This window comes from Mastigoproctus giganteus, chromosome 14 (genome assembly GCF_048544385.1).
Source record: "Mastigoproctus giganteus isolate SK-2022 chromosome 14, ASM4854438v1, whole genome shotgun sequence".
Taxonomy (NCBI): Eukaryota; Metazoa; Arthropoda; class Arachnida; order Uropygi; family Thelyphonidae; genus Mastigoproctus; species Mastigoproctus giganteus.
The window spans coordinates 90,600,178-90,621,464 of NC_143588.1; the positions used below are offsets into that span (position 1 = coordinate 90,600,178).

The window sequence follows — 21,287 nt, forward strand, 5'->3', positions numbered from 1 at the left end:
TGTCTCCAAATTCATAAATTATTAGCTGGTATTGAAGTAACAGACTTCTTTTCAAAGTAATTTAAATGTTTTCATCAACCTACTATGAGACTGTTATATAAAATCTACAGAAAGAAACAAAAAGAAAGAAATTTAAAAAAAAAAAAAAAAAACGCTTAATATAAAATACGTCTAAATTCCGTTAAAAAGTACTATTAATCTTTTGCTCTCAGAGGTGGCGCTGCTAGTAACACCGTTCATTGTGTTAGGGAAGTTTCGTATTTTAATCTTTTGCCTAATTTTATGGTTCCATAATTATAGCATCATTATCATCCATTACACAAGACAAAGCATAATTAAATAAATATCACAAAAATGATTCATAATATATAATTTTTTTTAATTGATAACCTTTACAGAAAAATAGACATGATTATAGTTCTGTTCATACATACATCGTATTTGGTGATACATATCACAAAATTAAAATTATATGTCCGCAAATGGATGTAATCAAATGCACGTATATAATAAAATGATATTAATACACTAACTTTAAGCAATTTGACTACTTGTGGGGTGGGGGGGTGGGGTGATTTTTTCTTAACTTACTTGATGAACCCGGTTTAAATTTCAAAATAATTAGTAATCTTTTATAAAATAGAATGGCATGCAAAAATATTCTCAATACAGTTTAAGTTGTGCTAAAATGAACTAATTTGGTCATTTCACATTTTCTTCGTATGTTATTATTGGGACATACGATGGATGAAATGAAAAGTTAACTGAATGATTAAAAATATCTATAAGAAGTATCGTAAAATTTTAAAGGTTGAACAGTTCATACTGCATAAAACACGCAAATGGAATTTTTAATCTGAGTAATTTTTGCATGAATTGTAAATTGAAATACTGAAATTTCTTTAAAAAAAGTGCCGTAGACCGGAGTCCTAATTTGCGTGATCTGTCCATCTCACAACAGCATAAGGGTGAAGTTGTGGTCTACTTCCAGTATCTACACAACGTTCTCTATTGTAGTCCTCCTTTCTCTCATAGCGACACCAATTCTTTAAAAAAAAAAGGCATATGAGACAACGTTTGAATTTACACTATTAATGGATGAACAAACCATCATTTGGATTCTGAACCTCTGAATCCTGAACGAGGTTTTGCGTCCCTACGATTTGAACTGGATCCTCCTCCAAACCTTTTGCCTCCCCCTGTTCTCTCCGTATTACTCGCTTCTGTAGGAGAAGGGCGATCGCGACGCCTTCCACCATTACCATTACCATTGCCGTTTGCTTTGCTTGCTGTTGTTGCAGCTGAAGTTGAAGATTTTGGAGTTGTCTCCGCCGGACTAGCACCATTTGTTATAGGACGCCTTTTCACGGCTGGATTACGGATAAAAGAAGGTAAAGTCGGTTTGGGTCGACTATCTCCGTGAGGTGCTGTTGGTCGGGGCCGTCGTGTGCCACGGGGAACAAACAGTTGAGATCGAGATGCATTCTTTTTGTTAGCATCTTTCTCTTCGAGAGATTCTGAGCCTTCTGTATTTTTCTGAGATCCTTGCGATGTATCACTAACAGAAGGTGCTGATGAATCTTGAATATCTGGTTTTACATCGCCATTGTCAGCAGGCCCAAGATCGTAGTCATCTTCTTCGGGAGGAATCTCAGTAGTGGTCCTTTTCCGGCTTGACCTCCGTCTTTGCGCATCGGAAGATACAAGAAGACCAACGAAAAAGATGATCACAAACAACCTAAAATCCTAAAACAAAAAACAACAAAAGATACGTATTTTATAAAAATGTAACAAATAGTCATAATATTTTGCAAGAACTGTCATTATTGTAATTTAAGTGGAAAAAAAAAAAATTAAAGTTCAGTAATCCGAAAGACGGAAAAAAAAGAAAATTAATTTACAAAAGATGTGCTCTGTAAAACTAAAATAAGTAAATCTTATTTCTTACATCATACTGATATATTCATCACTCCCGTTTTAATTCCAATTTTCCAATTTTGTGTGAATCCTGTTTGTTGTTTCATTTTTTTTACCAAAACAAAAAAGGTATGAGACGTTAGTCCATTGTGCCTTTAAGTTATATATATATATATATATATATATATATATATATATATGATTTAGCTAGTTTCTGTTTTGCTGGATGAAAACCTCAGGTTTCTGGAGGGTGAGCAAACATGCAGCCCATGCAGGAGAACGGTTAACTTGGAAACGGTGTGAAAAAGGCTATAAAAATTCCAAATTCCTCGCGTCTTCGCAGAATTCAAATCTAGGCTTTTTCTACACGATGTGGAAACACAGCGATTGATGGGTTCTAGCTATTTCAGTTTGAACACTGGTTTTTTGACAAGTATGGCATACTGCAATTGAAATTGTGATTCTTTCATTTTTTTAAAAAAAACTCAGTTTATTCATTATAGGAGTTAGCTATATACAGTGGTCGCATCCAGACTCGAGTTTTCAGGAGCAGAAAAATGAATAGTACCAAAGGGAACTTTTCATGTAGCAGAAATCATTCAAAAATTAGCAAAGCGCATAGTGTAAAAGCAACCTATACCACTTTGTTATCTGAGGTGATTTTGGTATTACATTGAACTGAACATGATGTGAATTGACTTTCCCAACACTAAATTAAAGAGAACTTCTCCCAACCAACCTCACATCCTTTTGTTACTGGCATCCTCAGATCTGTTTCGTTGGATGAAAACTCCCGGGAAAACCGCGCACCTTTGCTGGACTCTAACTCAGTCCTGCTTTAAACATTCCTCTAAGTTCACCCAAGTATAAACTGCAAAAATGATAATAAGTTTTAAGATCGCAACGTTCTCGATCAACTACAGCGGTTTTATAATGTGAGCATCCAGGTCTCTTTCAGGAGAAGCTAATCATCCTGCTTAATAACACAGCAATTTCACATCACTGCCAGAATAAGCAACTGGTTTTACCGGTATGGATAAGCATATCTGGATCATCCACCGCACATCCAGACCTAGCGACATCAATTTATATCTGTTTAAATCCACGAGAGAATACTAACTAGGACATGTTGACGAGAGTACAATGGAAGCAGATGCTTCAGATTGAAGCCCAATTCTTTTAGGAGGCCATATGGAAGCTGGTTTTATAGTGGGTCACAAGCTCTTATATTCTTAGGAACTACTTATAAAAGGCACAGTTCAGTGTCTGCCTAAAATGCACGAGTATGTGCATTTTTGTGACTGAAATTGCCTTAACAAGACAGGGGAGTTCTACTACTGTGTGTAGACATATACAGTATGTACTGCTGTGTATATACCAGGTGGTTATAAAATAAGTTTCCCTGTTCAGGAGACCCTAGTGTCAAAACGGTTAGAGTTAGCGCTGTGAAAATCGGTTGGTATGTCATTTCGGGTATGAGGAAGCGACCTGTAAAAGAAAATAATAATAATAATTCAAATTTCCGCCACCAGGGGAAAAACGACGCTGCACATATATAAAAGTTGTCATTTACTTCAAGACACGCTGCTTACGCAAATGACATCATGTTAGATAAAAGCAAAAAGGCCAATGCCACCGTCAATAACCATTATGGCTCTTACAAAAAAGGAACGTGCTCTTTTAGTAAAACTGTTCAACCAGAATAATAGTAACGCTAATGCAGCACTACGTGAATATCGGAAACTAAAAGGACCTTTGACCTTGTCAGTGGGGCTTCGAAAACTAATAAAGAAATTTAAAGCGACCGGGGAGTTAGGTGTAATTCCAGGCAGGGGACGACCACGAATCGAAACGGAAGTAGGGGATGAAGTGGCGGTTGCAATGGTCAGAATGCAAAACACTACCAGTCAGTAGTGCCTGCCAGGGTGTGTCAAGAGACTTGGATCTTCCTTAGTCTACTGTAAGTAAAATGCTTCGAATAATTTTACGCTGGTTCCCGTACAGGATTCACGTAGTGCAAGAACTAAAGTCTTGTGATCAGCAACAACGAATAGACTTTCTCTACGATTTCTGGTTCGTATGGAACTTGACGATACATGGGCTCGAATGATCTTGTGGTCTGATGAGGCACATTTCACCCTTCATGGGACTGTAGATGCACAAACCTGCGTAATATTCTTGTCCATCTGCTGTGCATGAAAGACGAGCCAGAAATCGTAGAGCAAAGTCTATTCGTTGTTGCTGATCACAAGACTTTAGTTATTGCACTATGTGAATCCACACCATACGTTACAGTATGTGTGAATTCAGAGCAGAGTTTATAACCGGACTATTATTTTTCTTTGAAGAGTCTACACCTCATGCCCCCCCCCTGCACTAGTTACCGTAAGGTTTATGGTAACTAGTGTATTGCGCTCTTCTAAGAGATCACATTATTCCGCGCTCTGCAAGAAAGGAAATGCTTGGAGACCATAGTGTTCATGCAATTAGGTGCCCCTCCCCACATTGCTTGACAAGTGAAGGAACTGCTCCGTTCAACATTCGGAAATGATCGCATCATTTCTAGAGACTTTCCGCAGTTCTGGCCAGCCCGATTAGAGATCTCAATCCCTATGATTTCTGGCTATGGGGATACCCGAAAGACTGAGTTTACCGTGGAGGCATACAGATGCTTGTCGATTTGAAAGCAAGCATTAAACAGCATGTAGCCAACAGAGGAGTATTGCTAAAATAAATAGTACTAGAACGCTCGTTCTCCAGAAGACTATATGATAACACCACATCGACTGTACAGTAACTGAATCAGATTTCAGACACACGGTTCATAGAACAACCAGTTCTAGCGTTCAGCTCATGGCGAATCAAAATGCAGCGTTCGCAGGCATCACAGTATATTTCATTCGTTCGATCTCTTTATCTAACACATTGTACTTTAGTAAGAAACGTTCAAGTTTCATTGCGAAATTTATATTTTTGTTTTTAAATAAATTTTTAAAGAAATCTATTAATTTTAAAGATTACTTTAATATATATTTTTAGTAGCAATGGGTAAAATAGATATTTCTCTTACCGGAACGTCGTTCCAGTGCATTCCGGCCCGAATACACCGCTGATAGCCAACATCCCCAATGAGATGCTATGCAAAACTGTGTCGCACGCAGTCCTCCGTTTTCAGAATGTCATCTCAAGTGAAGGAAAGCACATAAAACGATATCTGTAGATTTCTAAGTTCTAGTATTAAAATCTAATCCAAAGTTAAGTATTCCATCTCATGTTTACAGTGCCAATTTCTCCCCTGGTGGCGGAAATTTGAACTTTTTTTTTTTCTTCAACAAATAGCCACCGATTTTCACAGTGCTATCTCTAACCGTTTTGACAATAGGGTCTCTAGAATAGGGAAACTTATTTTATAACCACCCGGTATGTGTGTACGCATCAGAATCCGAGTTTCATGATCCAAACATCATGATGGCTAATGCTTCAGATTGCAACTAAACAAATTAATGAGTCTAGTATTATTATTATTGTTCAAAAGAAGCCAGAAAACAATTTTTAAAAGAGTATATGCTTAATTCTATATGAATGACCCATTTGGAATTTTTTCGTGAAAATTTGGGTTTTTATATCTATAAAAACAGGCTAGTCGACCATAGAATTCGTGAAATTGACAAATACAGTACACCAATGCCTCGTGGCCTTAGTTCCTCTGTGCAGAGTCTAAAACTATCTATATTGCTTTCAAAGCTCAGTATGAATTTTAATTGCGCTGTTTGTAATTCGATTGAAATAGCAGATCTGAAGTGTATGCTAATGTCTAACGACTGAAAGTTGCACTATACTGTATTTGTATTTTTTCGATACACGCTCTTATTTCGAAAATACACATAAATCTTTTAGGGAAATAAAAACATACTCATTTTATTTGCATTTTTTCAAAGACTAATTTTTATTCTTGCTTTCCGGTAAATAAAAAATATCAAGAATATAAATGTATATTTTTATAATTCAAAGGTTAACCCAATTGTAATTCTCTCTCTCTCTCTCTCTCTCTCTCTCTAAAAGAGCACTTTTCTATAGGTTTAAATAATAAAATTAAATAATTTATTAAATAATATGGCCACAGCTTTCCCCAAATTATGTACAGTATATAGATTAAAATGGCAAAGAATTTACATAAAAGGTACACGAAATATATTAGTGTTAGAGAAACTTTTATCAAGCTATATTGCAGAACTGTTGATAAAAAATAATTTATTAATATATTTTGAAGAATGCAAGTCAAAATTCAAGCAGATTTCTGTGTCAATCCATTTGTATAAAAAAAAAAAAAAAAAAAAAAAAGTCAGATTAAGACCACCCGAGAACAACTTCATGTATCTATGTGTATCATGTCTATAAATTGCGTGAGTTCTCTGGTCGGTTTGCTTGTTTTGCTGAACGAAAAACCCGAGTTTCTGGGGGGAAGGGACCTTGTTATCTTGTTATCCTCGCCTGAGACCGCCCAACTCAGCCACGGAGTGAAAAAAAAAAAAAAAAAAGCCCACAGAAGTTCATCGCGTCATTGACCGGATTCGAACCCTGGCCTTTTCTACCTGGTTTGGGGAGGACTGTGATTATAAACACTGTTACCGCGAAGACTAATTAGTTTTGATAAGTGGAGATCTAGAGTGATGTACTAATGCTAGCAGTAGACACTCGCTTCAAATATAATTGATAGAATTATTATCATTATTAAAGCAGCCATTAGATTAGCAATCCATCGGGAATGCTTGGAAGGTAATAACACTCTCTCTCTCTCTCTCTCTCTCTCTCTCTCTCTCTCTCTCTCTCTCTCTCTCTCTCTCTCCGTCTTTCTCTCATCTCATTAATCTAGTGGACAGAATAGAAATATTCGTTGTGCTATAGAACTTTTGACACTGATATACATGGGATAAAATTTGCCCTATCATTGCATTATTACAACTAGAAGCGTTTACACTAATTCTAAATGCTATTACAAGCATAAAATATAATTCATCTTATTCGGAGAATGCTATTATAAACTCCATATCCCCCCTCCCTCTTTCATACAGGATCGTCCTGATCCTAATTACTAAAAGCCGTTACTATCTGAGCCATTTAAATTAATAACACTTCTGAAATTAGAACAGTTGCATAAAAAAATAAAGTAAATAAATCATGAAACAGAAATAGCAGCGCCAGTGAAGATAATTGCTGAAGATAAAATAGAGCGAATAAAAAATGAGCCCTTTAGCAAGGTGTGTGTGCCTCATTAATAGTGTATCGGACAGGAATCATGAAAAATATTGAAAAGCTTTTTATAGTTGGAGAACAAAAATTGAACATACATGAACCCTCTTGACCGAAAGAATAAATAAATATTTTATTAGTCTTAAATATCAGTTTGTATATTAAAGCAATAGATACTGTAAGAAAAATAGTAATTGGAACAGGTCCCCGAGATATTAGTGAAACAGAAGTAAAAAAATTGTGCAATTTTCGAGCTAACAAAAAGTGTGCGCGCGCTTATGAAAAAAGAAAAGAAAAAAGAAAAAGAAGCATGATCGCTAGATTAAAACACAAAACACTAGCACGATGGTTGTTGTACTTGCCACACCCATGAGCAATTATACATCTCGAATGAAATTCTGAAGGAGTAGCACGTGCTCCTAATTAATAAATAGACAGGCGCTCGTAAAAATGACCCTGGGGTTGAAAAGCCAGTGATTAAAAATTACTTTGTGTGCAAAAGTTGTCCAGAAATTGATATAGAAGGTATATATCAAGTTGACTGCCATGCTCGTAACATCTTCCGAATATGATAATGAATAAGAACGACATCACTAAATTTCTGATAATGGATAGCACATAACATGGTTATGATATATGATAGAAACTCTATATCCTTTATTGTCGATTTTTAAGTGCAGTGTAGTTGTAATTTTACACTTAGAACACCCGTTATTACCATCACTGAAAGCATATTCACTTTGCAAATGTTTTATAGTTGATTAAAAATTCATTGTATAGATATAAACACAATTAGGGATACATTAAACATTGTCATGATATCTTTGTTTACTTTTCTTAAAGCATTAGAATCGTTCTTCTGTGGAACAAACTCCTTTTTGTAATTAAGTGTATGGGAACAACAGAAAATATCCTTAATCACATTTTGGCTCGCTTTTGTAAGCATAAAGATTGGAAGCAGATGGATAAGATGGGGTACTTCAATCTTGGATTTTTATATTACTTCATACATTTTTAGGAGCAGTCAAAAAGATAGACTGATTTATAATGTAGGCATCTTTCACGTCTAAAAACAGCTCAAGATGCTTATTAACACGTATGAAACTCTTGGCTAACACAGTACATCACGAGTCCCACTAAGGGAAAATCAGTACTTGGAGAGCTTTTGTTCACATCAATATCAACATCTGGCTGATAATGAGCCCCTCACAGATAACACAGTGGATATAATCACTGTCCACCTATACCGCTTGGAAAATGCTCGGGTTCGAATCTCTCCAATGACGCGAGGAATTTTTAAGGGCTTTTTTCACAACGTAGCTGAGATAGTCAGTCTCAGAAGAGAGTTGGATGGTTTGTCCTCCAGGTTTTTCGTCTTGTGAACAGCAAACCGACCGAAGATTGCACATACTACACACAATATACTAACACCTCACAGCCTTAGCCACTTTAACGTTTAACACACCTTTGTTATCTAGGGCGATCATTTTCAAAGCGAGCCGGTGAAAATGAAAATAACTTCGAGTAAAAGAGTTTTAGAAACATGGCATTTACGAGTAATATTCTTTATTCTGTGCATAGTGCGAGCAATAAATGGCGTTCAGCATAGAGGAGTGGGTGAAACATTACCTCAAAACAGAGTCGTTTAAAACTACCCAACATGATTTTTGTAGAACGTTTCGATGTTGTAAGTCACCATCAAAATCTGCGTTACCGTGTTATAGACGCCAGTGGAAATGTTCAGGGAAACTGAGAATGTGAATGTCGTGGGGTCATGTTTTTCGACATTTTTTGTGACAAATTGTGACATCAGAGAATAGAGAATGCTACCTATACATTTCATATCACTAGCGCTCTTTTACTCGAAGTTATTTATTCGCATATTCATGGATTCTCATTTAAAATTATCATCCTGTAGAATATTGTCCAAAATAGCATATTACTAGCAGTTTAACAAATTTACAATTACGTTTTCTTTTTCACTTTATATTTTCGTACCCTCGTGTCAGAATTTGGGAGGTACTACCGCACACGTTGGCGTAACTATCAAAGAGAAAGGAACACACCCATATCCGCTGAAAGATATACATCTACTTTGCGTGGAGCAAAGGAAAAAGAATGCCTACCCCTCAATTAATCTTGAAGAGTCTACACTTATAAATTCCGGGGATTTTTCCTTTTCGAAAACAGACAAACCAATTCTGAACACTACACACGACTAAAGAGAGGTTCGGAAGCAATGGAAAAGCCAACCCAATAGCTTGTATGTCATTTTGTCGAAATAAATGGCACTTCAAAGAAACGATGAGAAGCTAACAAAAATAACGCCCCCAGGCGTTGTTTTTGTTAGCTTCTCGTCGCCATTTTGTCATAATGTAATTATGACAAAACGATTGTCGATAAGTAATGTGTGTGGTGTATTACAAAAGTGTAACGGTTTTGTAATTCATCGCACACAACTGTCAAGAATGCAAATTTTAGTTCTATTGCGCAGATATTGACTGGAGTAAAATTTTTCATTCAAACATGCAACAGTATTCACTAAGCTTATGTCTTGAGCTTACTAGGATTCGGGAGGGTTTCAGAAGAGAAAGAGAGAGGAGAAGGAAAAATACTAAGGTCCGTTTTCATGCACTCGTTTACGTTCTCTGTACTGTACAATGGTATGATTCCTAATAGCTTTTTCAATATCTTAGTCTTCCGTTACAGTATAATGGTTTCGTCAGTTGTCACTGGTTTGGGGTTCGAAAGAGGATTTGAATCTCTAAGGATTCAAATCCTCTTTCGGAGAATGAAGGAATTCTTAAAGGCCTCGATGAAATATTTGAAAAATAATTTGAATATCTCTTTCTGTTGGTTAGTATCTACTTCAATTACGTCATGGTAAAGTTTGCCATTCATAAACCAATGTATATTAGGTTTCAAAAATACTTCTTCCATACAATCCAACATTCCTACAGCAAAGCTATATACTGAACATTCCATCATTGCTCACAGACAGTCCAACATTCTCATAAACAATCCAACATTCTTACAGATAATCCAATAATTCCAATGTTCATACAGAAAGTCCAACATTTAACCATTCTTACAGACAGCCTTCTTGCAGATAATCCAACATTCCCGTCGAAATTAGGTCAAGGTCGAAATTCTCTTATTTATAACTGCGCATGATAAGGGGCAACATTTATCACAAGATATCAGAGTGGTGAACATTATGTAGTATTCTAAAAAAAATTTTTTTCGTGAGCAACTTTGCATTTCAGATCCATATAATTGTCATTATTAAATCGAGACTGCATCATCTTTGTCATTGTTAAAACGGGATTACATCATCTTCGTTTCTCACAGGTCTTAAAACAAAATGTTATAATTTCTTACTTTCTTTTAACTTTGAATTACGGATAAAAAAAAAAAAAAAAAAAAACAGCGAAGTTGTGATTTATGCGGGTTTATTTTGCGCAATTTTGAAATAACGTCTCATTATAATATAAGTAATAATAATAAATCTTAATGTACGCCCAAAAATTAAAATAACGCCCTATATGTTCACGCAGGATTTAAAAAATAAATAAATAAATAAATAAAAATTGACCACTAACTCAAGAAATAAAAAGATCGCAGTGAGGGATATTTTAAAATTAGATTTAAAGTCCATTGTTTTACATTTTAATTCCTGAATTTTAATGTATTTCTATGGAATAATTGGTCTTAATTTACGTGAATCTTTGTTTAAGTGTGCGTTATAAAACTCAAAAAAGTTTTTCGTAGAAGAGACGATCGATGTGGATGTCACTTCTGATTCGATACATATCGAACCGATAGTCAACTGTACTGCCAGGAAGATGAACTTTCGAGGAAATGGGACTGATCTTCATTTTGATGAGGCCCACGATCGATATCCTTCTAGTATGACAACTGAAGCTCTTTAGCCACTGAACCTCTATACATCTGCAAGATTTGCCAACACAATTCAGAACTTATAATGGTGGTCCTTGTCATCTTCTGTAATTACCAGTAAGTCCAAGTAGCTACGGTCACTGTTCTTCCATATTGTAGAGGAATGGCTTGCATTCGAATGTCGTCTCCAAGAGAGGAATTCTTATATGGTTATTTTCATATTGTGGCCGAGTTAATCAGTTTCGAAAAGAAATGAAATGAAATATAAATACCCAATAAAGCTGTTAGGTTAGTAAAAGGGTCAAGATGCGATTCATTAAAAATACATATATACTGTACAGTAATTTAAAATGGGGACTGAACATACCATAATCAGTTCTAAATTTATAGTGAAACAGAGTTTATAAACGAATTTTTTCGCAAGGGATTTTTTGGATAGGGATGATGGTGATCTGCGAAGGTGATCATCATATTTATCTTTGAAATATCTTAACTCACCGTCAAAAAGGGGATTTGCTTGACAGCTATTCTTAATGTTTTTTCAAGGGAAGATATTACTAACTTTCAATGTGGTGACCACACAATAAATCCGAAGTCTAGAATTGGAAAGATCAAAGCGAATTACAGGGTTAGTATAGGAGAGGGAATTTAGTGTGAGCAAGATACTTAAGCCTAGGAGCTGTCTAGAGCAATTAATAACAATATTAATATGAGGGCTGAAGTACACATGTTTATAACAAGTGAGCTTAAAATATTCGCCCAAGGCTCTAAAGTTCGAAACCTATGCCAGCAGAAATATATATACAGATACTGCATATTAACAAAATGGGTCCAATTAAAAGTGGTATAAGCACCGGAGTTTGCCCAATTCTCTCCCTTTTTCCTTCTCTCCATAGATCGATTCATTCATTATTAGCTGGACATTTTATCATACACATAATGCATAAAAAATAAAATAAAGTAAAAATAATGAAAATAAGTTCGTTTAGATTCATCATTTAAACGAACTTATGCTTACCTAATATAATAGATAATCGGATATCCGGATAAAGGTTAAAAACAAAAAAAATGGTAAACTGCAGCCATTATCAATCCACTGCAGGATGGAAGCCTCTTTAACGATTCAATTGAGGGAAATGGACCATAATCTTCCACGCTGGTCTAGTGCGGGTTAGCAGATCGACCGTATTTAGCAGTCAGGGGCTTGAACCCCGGTCTACTCAAAGAGTGTATGCTACTGCACTCCCGCTCCTGACCGGAAGTGGAACAAACTATAATAACACAGACTTGGGTTGTTTTGAGATCTGATCTGGCTAATCATATATGTCCGGCTAATCATAAAACTGACATCCATGTTTCTCCATCACGTACAGAATTTTCGCAAGACGTCATTACTATTTTTGTTTTATGATTTTGAATATAATACTTAAAAATGATTGCGCTTTTATTATTCCAAGTTTGGTAATTACTACTTACCAATTTTTCTAGTATAATGACGAGAAAAAAAACTTTCTAGGAAGGTTTAGATTGGATAGTTTGCAAAATTTTCATTGAATAGTTGAGGAAATAGGGTCAAGGTAATAAAAAGTCTGTCTTTTTGCTATGCCGGTTGTTTGTCGTCGACCGAGAAGCCAAGGAGGTGATTTATTTTTTCTTATCTAAGGTACGAGGTTCTAACATTAAAAATACGAAAGGCATTTCGCATCTGAAATGTCTTTTGTATTTTAATCTTTTAATCCTATACCTTCATTTTATGGGCCTTTTTCACAACGTGGCTGAGTTAGTCGGTCTCAGGTCAGGGTAGCACGGTTTTTGACACCCGGAAACTCGGGGTTTTCGCCCAGCAAACAGAAAATTCACCTCAGAACATACGCAATTTATAGACAGTATACACGGAGCAATATGGCCTAAGTTGCTGATGCTCCTAAAACCATATTAACAACAAGCTGTACCTTCCCGACTAGAAACTCTTAATAAAATTTAATTGTCAGATTCTGAATGTAATGTATATGGCGACGGTGACTGTTCCCACCACGAAAATGCATATGAACCGCAACAGTTCACACAAAAAGCAAAATGGTTTGGTGAGGGATTTGGGTCTTCCAAAATATTCTACCAAGATTCTGGGATCAAGAATCAAGATAAAAACCTGTTAATTTCAGGGACATTCTTTTCATACTTTTCCTAGGAACATTCGCATGTCTATTCCAGATTAATGATTGCCATGAGAGCTTCACCATGAACCAAATGAGTAGAGGCTGCTCATCCATTCTTCTAAAACTAGCCTGAAAAGCGATCTTCATAAGAGGAATATTTATGCTTCTCTTCTCATCCGGCTCACCTGAAGGAGATAAGGAAACCTCAGACTTCTTCATAATAAAGTTAAATACGAAAGAACTACTTAGTTACCTTGTGGGGACTTTACGGTTATATATATGTGCTGTTGGATCACATTAAAATGACATGTTTCATACGTGAATGAGACAGTAAAGTGTTGGACAAAGAAGCAATGGCCACGCAAAGACAGTATTATACCGGGTTTATAAAGTACTGAACACAAAACTCTGGTAGACAAAAACGATAGTTTCATAGCTTCGCAAATGAAAGATACTTCTGTTTCATGACAAATTAGGATTAATTAAACAATTTTTAAAAGTTTTAGAAAATGATGGTAATTGTTCTAAGCATCTTTGCAATCAATTTCCGAGTTTATCTGATGCAAAACTCAAATAAAGAATTTTCTTTGGGCCCATCTAAAAAAAAAAGTTACCTTCAGTCAACCAGATGGCAACAGTTGAAAAAGAAGAATGAGTTGCAACAACGGATGTAAGATGAACCTTCAAGTTCATCTCACATCCTAAGGCTCACAGAAGATTGATTTCTTGCACTCTTACATAATCTGTTTTAATGGAAAATCTCGGTTCCGTCAATAATGAACAGAGCAAGAGATTTTGTGAAACCAGAGTACAACTCGCTTTGAAAAGAAAACTTTTTGCGTAATGCATTAACGAAAAAACCAGAAAGACATAAACTTGATTCCAAGAAATCTGATGAATCTGCAAAAGGTTTTCTTTGAGTTCTGTCCATTTTATTATAGGAGGTTATAAGTTATAAGGTCTCAGGATTTATTGATCATAAAGTCTGCCCATTTTATTATACGAGGTTATAAGTTATAAGGTCTCCAAATTTATTGATCACAAAGTATACAAGATACAAAGGTGACACTTGCCTCAATTTTCAACACAGTCTCCTTAAAGCTGCACATCATTAATAGAAATATGACTGTTTTTGGTGTAATCAGCTGAAATAACGCAACATTCACACACAGAAATCAGCACAGTAGCTACAAAGTCATGGATGGAGGTGTTTCCCATCTAAAATCCCAACCTCGCTCCTTCTGACATTCGTCTGTTACGCCTTTGAAGAAAGATCTGTCAGGGAACCGATTCTGTCATGACGATGAAGCTGCTTTGAAACCTCGTCAAATGGAAAAACCCCTGAATTTTATGACAGGGGGTATGGCCACACGGGCTTTCGCAGTTATCACAATGATTAGGTCGCGCTGTCTGTCCTTCTCCACCTTGTGGAAAACGCTTAGATTTGATTCCAGTTGAGAGCGGAAGAATATTTTTGGACTTTTTCGCTGTGGCTGAATTAATCGGTTTCGAGAGCCGACTGTGTAGTTTTTCCGGCTATAACACAGGTCTTTCATCTAGTAAAACAGGAAAATGAATCATAGAATACATGTAATTTACAGATGCTTCCTGGCCTTGCTGCTTACAAAAAACAGAACACCGGCAACGCTTTGTGGCCTTAGTTCTTCTAAAAAAAACCCCCAGAGACATAACTGTTTCCTGACAATGGAAAAAGCAAATGCATGAATGTAATAGGTGACTACATCGAAAAGTAGTACACTTATGTACCTTGCATCATTTCATTTCATTTCTGTGATTAAATGTCTTTTCATAAAAACATCAGTAAGCATACTTTTTTAAATAGCGCTCGTTCTAACATTACTGAAACTGATGTTATATCCCCAATATTCTAAAATTCATGGAACACTCATGTAATTCATGAGTTACACTATGAGTGTAACTCATAACAAAACATGCATTTAGTCAAAGAAATCAAGCTAGTTGACACACCTTTAGCCATAATGATTACTTCCGAGTTGTGGAAAGCTTTCAAATAATTTGCGTGCCTTCCCAATAGCACAGTGCACATAAACACCGCCTTCCCCACACTGGATGGGAAAGGCCTGTGTTCGAATCGCATCAGTGACAAAATAAATTTTTATAGGCTTTTTAACAACGCGGCTGAGAGTTAGTCAGTCTCAAGCGAGGGTTGAACGGGTTTTTCTCCCAGAAAATTTTGATTTTCTTCAAGAAAAACGGCAAATTGACCACATAACTCATGCAATTTTTACAGAGTGGCATAATCAGTATGGCATAATCCGTTTTACAGGCGCATTATAGTATAATCCGTTGATGGGCCTAACACCCTACAACAACAACAACAACAACAACAACCAATTTTGATAGATAGCTGGCCACCTTGCCCCAAATCAATCTAAAAATGTTCAACTGGAATAAGCTCGGAGAACTTTAATGGCTGCTTCAATGTTTCGCTGTTGATCTCTTCAAGCCATGAGTATACAATCCTTGCTATGTGACAGGAAGCGTTGTCGTTTTGCAAGAGGTAAGTGCCACTTCCATAAAACTACTCCAATGTAGGGAACACAGCTGTCCAAAATTCAGTGTAGAACACAGCATTCATGGTTTCATGCACTTCAGTCAGTGGACTGACTGAAGTACATGATACAGACTTCGGTCTGTATCATGAGAAACACTCCTATACCCATTACATCCCTTCCCTCCCAACTTCACACTTTGAACGTTGCACTCAGATATTAAGCAATCTCCTGGCAAATACGCAAATCTCCGTACGTCTCCCAGATTAGAAGAGCCCATTTCTCCGCATGGCTGATTTCAGCTGATTAGCAGTTGAAACTCCATGTACCTTCCATCCTGCCAATTGAGCTGTGCAATCGTTTTTGTTATCAAAGGCTTGTGGGCTATAGCTGATCCATGAAAATTCATGGCAGCTCTCTACATGTCGTGGAAACACCTACTGTTTTCCTATGATTGTATCCACTGAATAGCTACCTGATCTATTCATCACACCCAAGAGTCCCTCAAGCTGGACCCAGAAAGCTCTTAGGGTCTATGAGAGGGAAAAAAATGATACAGTTGGACAGTTTAAAGAGATTTTTCTCTTTTTAACGTTGAAACCATTCGACGAGTTAAATGTCGATCCTGCAACTATGTTCAGTAAAACTCACTTTCATGGGAAATTTTATGGGCATTTTTCACAACGTGTTAGCCGGTCTCAAGCGATGGTAGCATGGTTTTTTCTCCCGGAAACTCGGGTTTTCCATCCAGCAAACAGAAAATCGATCACAGAACACACGCAATTTACAGACATAATTATACACTGTGCGATATGGCCTAAGTTGTTGTTGCGCTTAAAACCTTATAACAACCTAATGTACTTTACTGAAGGAAAGTGTGTGCAGACTTTCACCGATATGCAGATCTAGCGCTGACAATAACTTTGAAAATTTTAACAAGTAATATTGTATCCATTGTAACATTATAACATTGTATCCAAGTTTCTTAAATTGAGACAAAGGTATTGCAAATGTATTGTTAAAAATCTATTATGCGAAAGTTTGTAAATAATTACGCCAAATCCGAGTGCACATTTAACATTGTAAATTCCATGTTAATGTGTTTACTGTCGGAAGCATGTAATTACATCTCTCAGTCAAAGGTAGCTGTCTCAGACGTATAGAGTGATAATAATAATACATAAATTAAAAAAAATAATAATAATCTGTAGTCAGGGAGATGCCGATAACTTTTGGTAGGATAATACAGGTACAAACGTGGAGAAGTGTCCCACGATATTTAATTTTCACTTTATGACTGGCTAACGCAACGTATGTATATTGGCTTGTATCTCTAGTGGGAGGAAGGGGGGAATTCGGAAAGAATACACAGCTAATGTTGCTTTTACTCTGAAAGTAAATTGGCGTGCATGTTTAATAATTACTTTCCTATGAACAATTTGAAATAAACGTATAAGCTCCTTGTGGTTGGGTCATTTTCAGTGGCCAACAGTGTAGTTCTTTGTAGGAATTTCAAACTGATAAGTGGAAAGTGAATTTGCAGTTTTCCTGGCTGTATTAATTTGATTTTTGTCTGGCTTATAGGCATTGAGGACAGTACAATTTGCCTCAGGATTGTATACATTTTTTTACATTATTTCTCACAGTTTACCAGAACATCGAACGAACAGTTTATTCGCATTGTCAATGGTCTCCTTAATTTTCAGATTGAAAAAGGCATTCTCTAGGTAGAGGATGTTTCATAAATTATTGGTATAATAAGAAGCTGTAGGTTTGGAATTCCGATGCTGAAATTAAACTTTGGTGGATGGTAATGCACTCACGAAATTTTCGGAACGGCAAAATAAAAATACAAGCCCCGCACCTTTCGCTTAAAATCATAATACTGTAATTTGGAATTTAGCTACCCTGTATAGTCGTTGAACGGTATGACCTACGCATCTGATTGTATCCACTATAACTTAAAATATTTAATTTGAACAGTAAAGTAATTCCAAAAGATAATATTACAGACTTTGTTAAAGGTGAATATCACATGTAGGGTAAAAGGCGCATGTTCATATGTTCCAAGCACTTATACGAATGAAATCCAAGAACTTATACGAATCAGTATTTCTTCTCATATTTGCCATAACAACGGCTCTGAATTTTACATATTTCTTATGCTACATGTTCAGTATATTTTTTATTTCAATTTTTTAGTCTTCCACCTTCCAACAGGCCACACAACTAGCACAATTTCGACACCGCTAATCTTTTACATCTTGGCAAAAGACTTCGGTTTTATTTTCGTAGCTGGCTGAAGTTCAGAAACGTTTAGCGTCAAGATCGGAAAACTTTTATGAGGCTGCCCTTATGTCATATTGTGGCCGAGGAGTTTGGCAGTCTAGGAAGAGAAGTAGATAGCAAACATGGCATAAAATAACTGCCATAGCTGCAGAGGTCGTCATCGCTCACTAGTTGCACAGTTTCTTGTGATCTCTTTTCAGAGTGATATGAGGCAATAATAGTTCTTATTTACACTCTAACACTTCCTCATGTTCCAGCAGTTTTAAATAATGAACACCGGCTCGCATTCATTATTATTTTATATAATCGAAACCTCTTTTCTTAACCTAGTTTTTTATATTTTTCAAAAAATCCAATACCAGAAGTGTGGCGATTTTTGTTTTATAGAAGGCTTCATCACGACATGTCTGGGCAGAAAAACAGACAAACAAAAAACCTTAATGCCTTTCATGAATCCTTTACAAGAGAAATCAAAGGTGAAAAATAAAAATAACAGGTAAAGGAAGTGTTAGATCAAAATCTTTTGTACAATGCAACTCAATTTTATCCTTGGAACAAAGTTCACAGTCCTCGTTTGTGAACTGGAATCTGCTATCCAGTTAATGAAAACCTGGAAGACAAACTGCAGAGCCGTGATTATAACCTGTTTGCAAGTAGACGAGATTTTACCTAGTTTCCGGCCACTTTGCAATCACACTGCTTCATTTCAGAGACTGGAATGACTAGTTTTTCCTTTCATTTCTCCGTAGCCGTCCTGATTAATATAACGCGGAAATTCCGTGAGGACAGAATTTTGGCTCCTAGTTCCTAAATGCTTCAGTACACAAATTTCAAGCATTCAGCTCTCATGTGCAATAATGTATAAAAATATTACAAACACATGTGTTTAATATCAGTCTCACTAAAATCATGGTGCCGATATTTTTTCTTCCCCTTTGGGACAACATTAATCATTCTAAGCTCAATATAGAATAACAGGTTTAGAAAAATGAGTCTTCTATGGAACTAATGAAATAATTATCTCAAATGAGCCAATAATTATAAGAATTATGAGCCGTCAGATATCTATTTAACTAAACTATTGCAGGCTTTTTTTTTATTTTCAAAAATATGATACCCATATATATGTATATATATACAGTATATATATATTTGTTAGTGGTTGCGATAAACCTCTTAAATACAACGATAAAATTAATTTATTATTCCAAGAATTAATTTAGAATAAAGGGAGCCCTCTATCGGTATTGAAATATATATGTAAAATTGTTTTGTAACTGTCGGCTGCTGCTGTAGATGATAGGACCGCAGCGAATTTGTTGTTAGAATGTATTTAGTACAGGTTATTAAAAATCTGAAGTTTTTGTGTGATCTGTGTTATTTATTCAGGGAGAAAGAAAATAAGAAATGTGGATCAATAAAAAGTAGGTTACTTTCTTATTATATATAATTAATAAATTGATATAATTTTAAGTGTAAATAGAGAAGTTGAATGTTTATATAAAACGCAGTAAAGAGGTCAATATACCGGCATTACCTGATTTCACAAAACGGTTGCATATAAGCTTTTAGGTAATGATATGTTTATATTTTTTATTCTGTTAAATTTAGGAACTACATAGAAAAAACTAGAAATATGACGTGTTTGTGGTCACTTGCTTTAAGTCTGAATTCTCGAAGTGTGAAGAAGTATTATTTCTCATATATCAAATATTTCAATACGTATAATTTTGAAAAATACGTAAAAATATAATAAAAATATAAGCGGTATTTTCTATGTGAAAATAAAGACTTTCTCATCGATTTAATGTATTCAATCGATGAGAAAATTTCAAGAAATATAAATTTATATATATATATATATCCTATTCAAACGATATATTATAAACATACGTGTTTTTATTATTAACAAACTCGATAACTTGGTACAACCAAATACAAAAAAAAAAAAAAAAAAGAAAAAAAAACACGTATTTGCAATAAAAAAAAATTAAAAATATTGATTGAGTCTAACTTAGCTTATATGCACTTAAACAGTAGTTGATTAAAGCAGTTAATTAGTAGTTTAATTTCAGTGACTTAAAATGATTTTTATGCTGCAATATTTATCAATATTGAAAAACTTAAGAAGCAGTAGCGATAATCCTTTCTTCTTTCTCTCCCCCCCCCACACGCATATATAGGTTTTTATTACGTTTAATGAAGTTTAAATTAAAAAAAATACTTGCACTATAATTACTCACATCTAAAGAAATCCTTCCAGTATTATTCCAAAAAATTTTAAAACGTTCGCTTGCCGACAAAATGAGTCTCCACACGCGAATGGTCGAATATTTTTCGAGCCCTGTGTTATTACATTAAGGGATATTATGTCTTTATCTTCTTTTCACAAATGATCAACGTGATGTAATTGATATACGAACTTGATAAATTCCTTACACGAATAACAATATTGTGTTGATTAGTTTGTTGAATTCAGGTTCATTGAGGATAAAGACATAATATTGACCTAATTCAGGAAAATCAATTCTATTTCGTTGACATAATTCTCAATAATATCTTTACAACACAAAATCGTGATTTCTCTACCGAAGCAATTAATCTTTCACTTTTAATAAATCTTTCTTTTTTGATAATCTTCGAATGTAATCTCACAAAAAAGACGATAGTATACAATGCGCACATTTCCCAACAAACTTCAGTATAATCCATGCTCACGATTGTTACTTGGTACTTACCATTGTAGAGTCAACAAGTTTTTCAATGAAACTGAGATTAACCCTCTCGCTTGCACATGCTGCTTGAATAACGTCCAGATAGTTTTGTCGTTTCTAATCAGTCTTTACCATTTATACAAGCATGGGTTGGGTGACCCAGTAACCCCTAGCTTGTTGCTTCTTTGCATCCTATCCACCATTGTCTGCATGGGGGATAGAAATAAGAGGGGGAAGGGGTAGATTGGGAGGTTCTTGTATAGCATGGGAGGACGAGACTGCCAATGCATAACCACTGCAAAGACACGTGATTCTTGATGATCCGGTCTCGACTGGATGAAGTCAGCTGGTCTGAAAAATCGGGTTAGAGAAAGCAAAAACCAGTTTCTCTGTATGAATCCCGAACGGGGAAGTGAAAAACCCAAGGAATGCCGTCAAGTCCCTGTGGACGGACAGAAACGAGGACGACTAGAATGCACGTGGACGGGCAAGCAAGCAATTCCTTATATACTGACTGGCTAAATTTT

General features: G+C 35.6%; 1 protein-coding gene across 1 annotated transcript; it reads right to left on the reverse strand.

Annotated features, from left to right (window-relative positions):
• Window positions 1-423: 423 nt before the first annotated feature.
• Window positions 424-21,050, reverse strand: LOC150075342 (uncharacterized). Its single transcript, XM_090388346.1, has 2 exons — window positions 20,785-21,050; window positions 424-1,746 (listed from the first exon to the last, which is right to left on the reverse strand). The coding sequence occupies exons 1-2, from the start codon at window positions 20,785-20,787 to the stop codon at window positions 1,111-1,113; spliced, it is 639 nt and encodes a 212-aa protein (XP_090244472.1). The 5' UTR covers window positions 20,788-21,050; the 3' UTR covers window positions 424-1,110.
• Window positions 21,051-21,287: the final 237 nt, after the last annotated feature.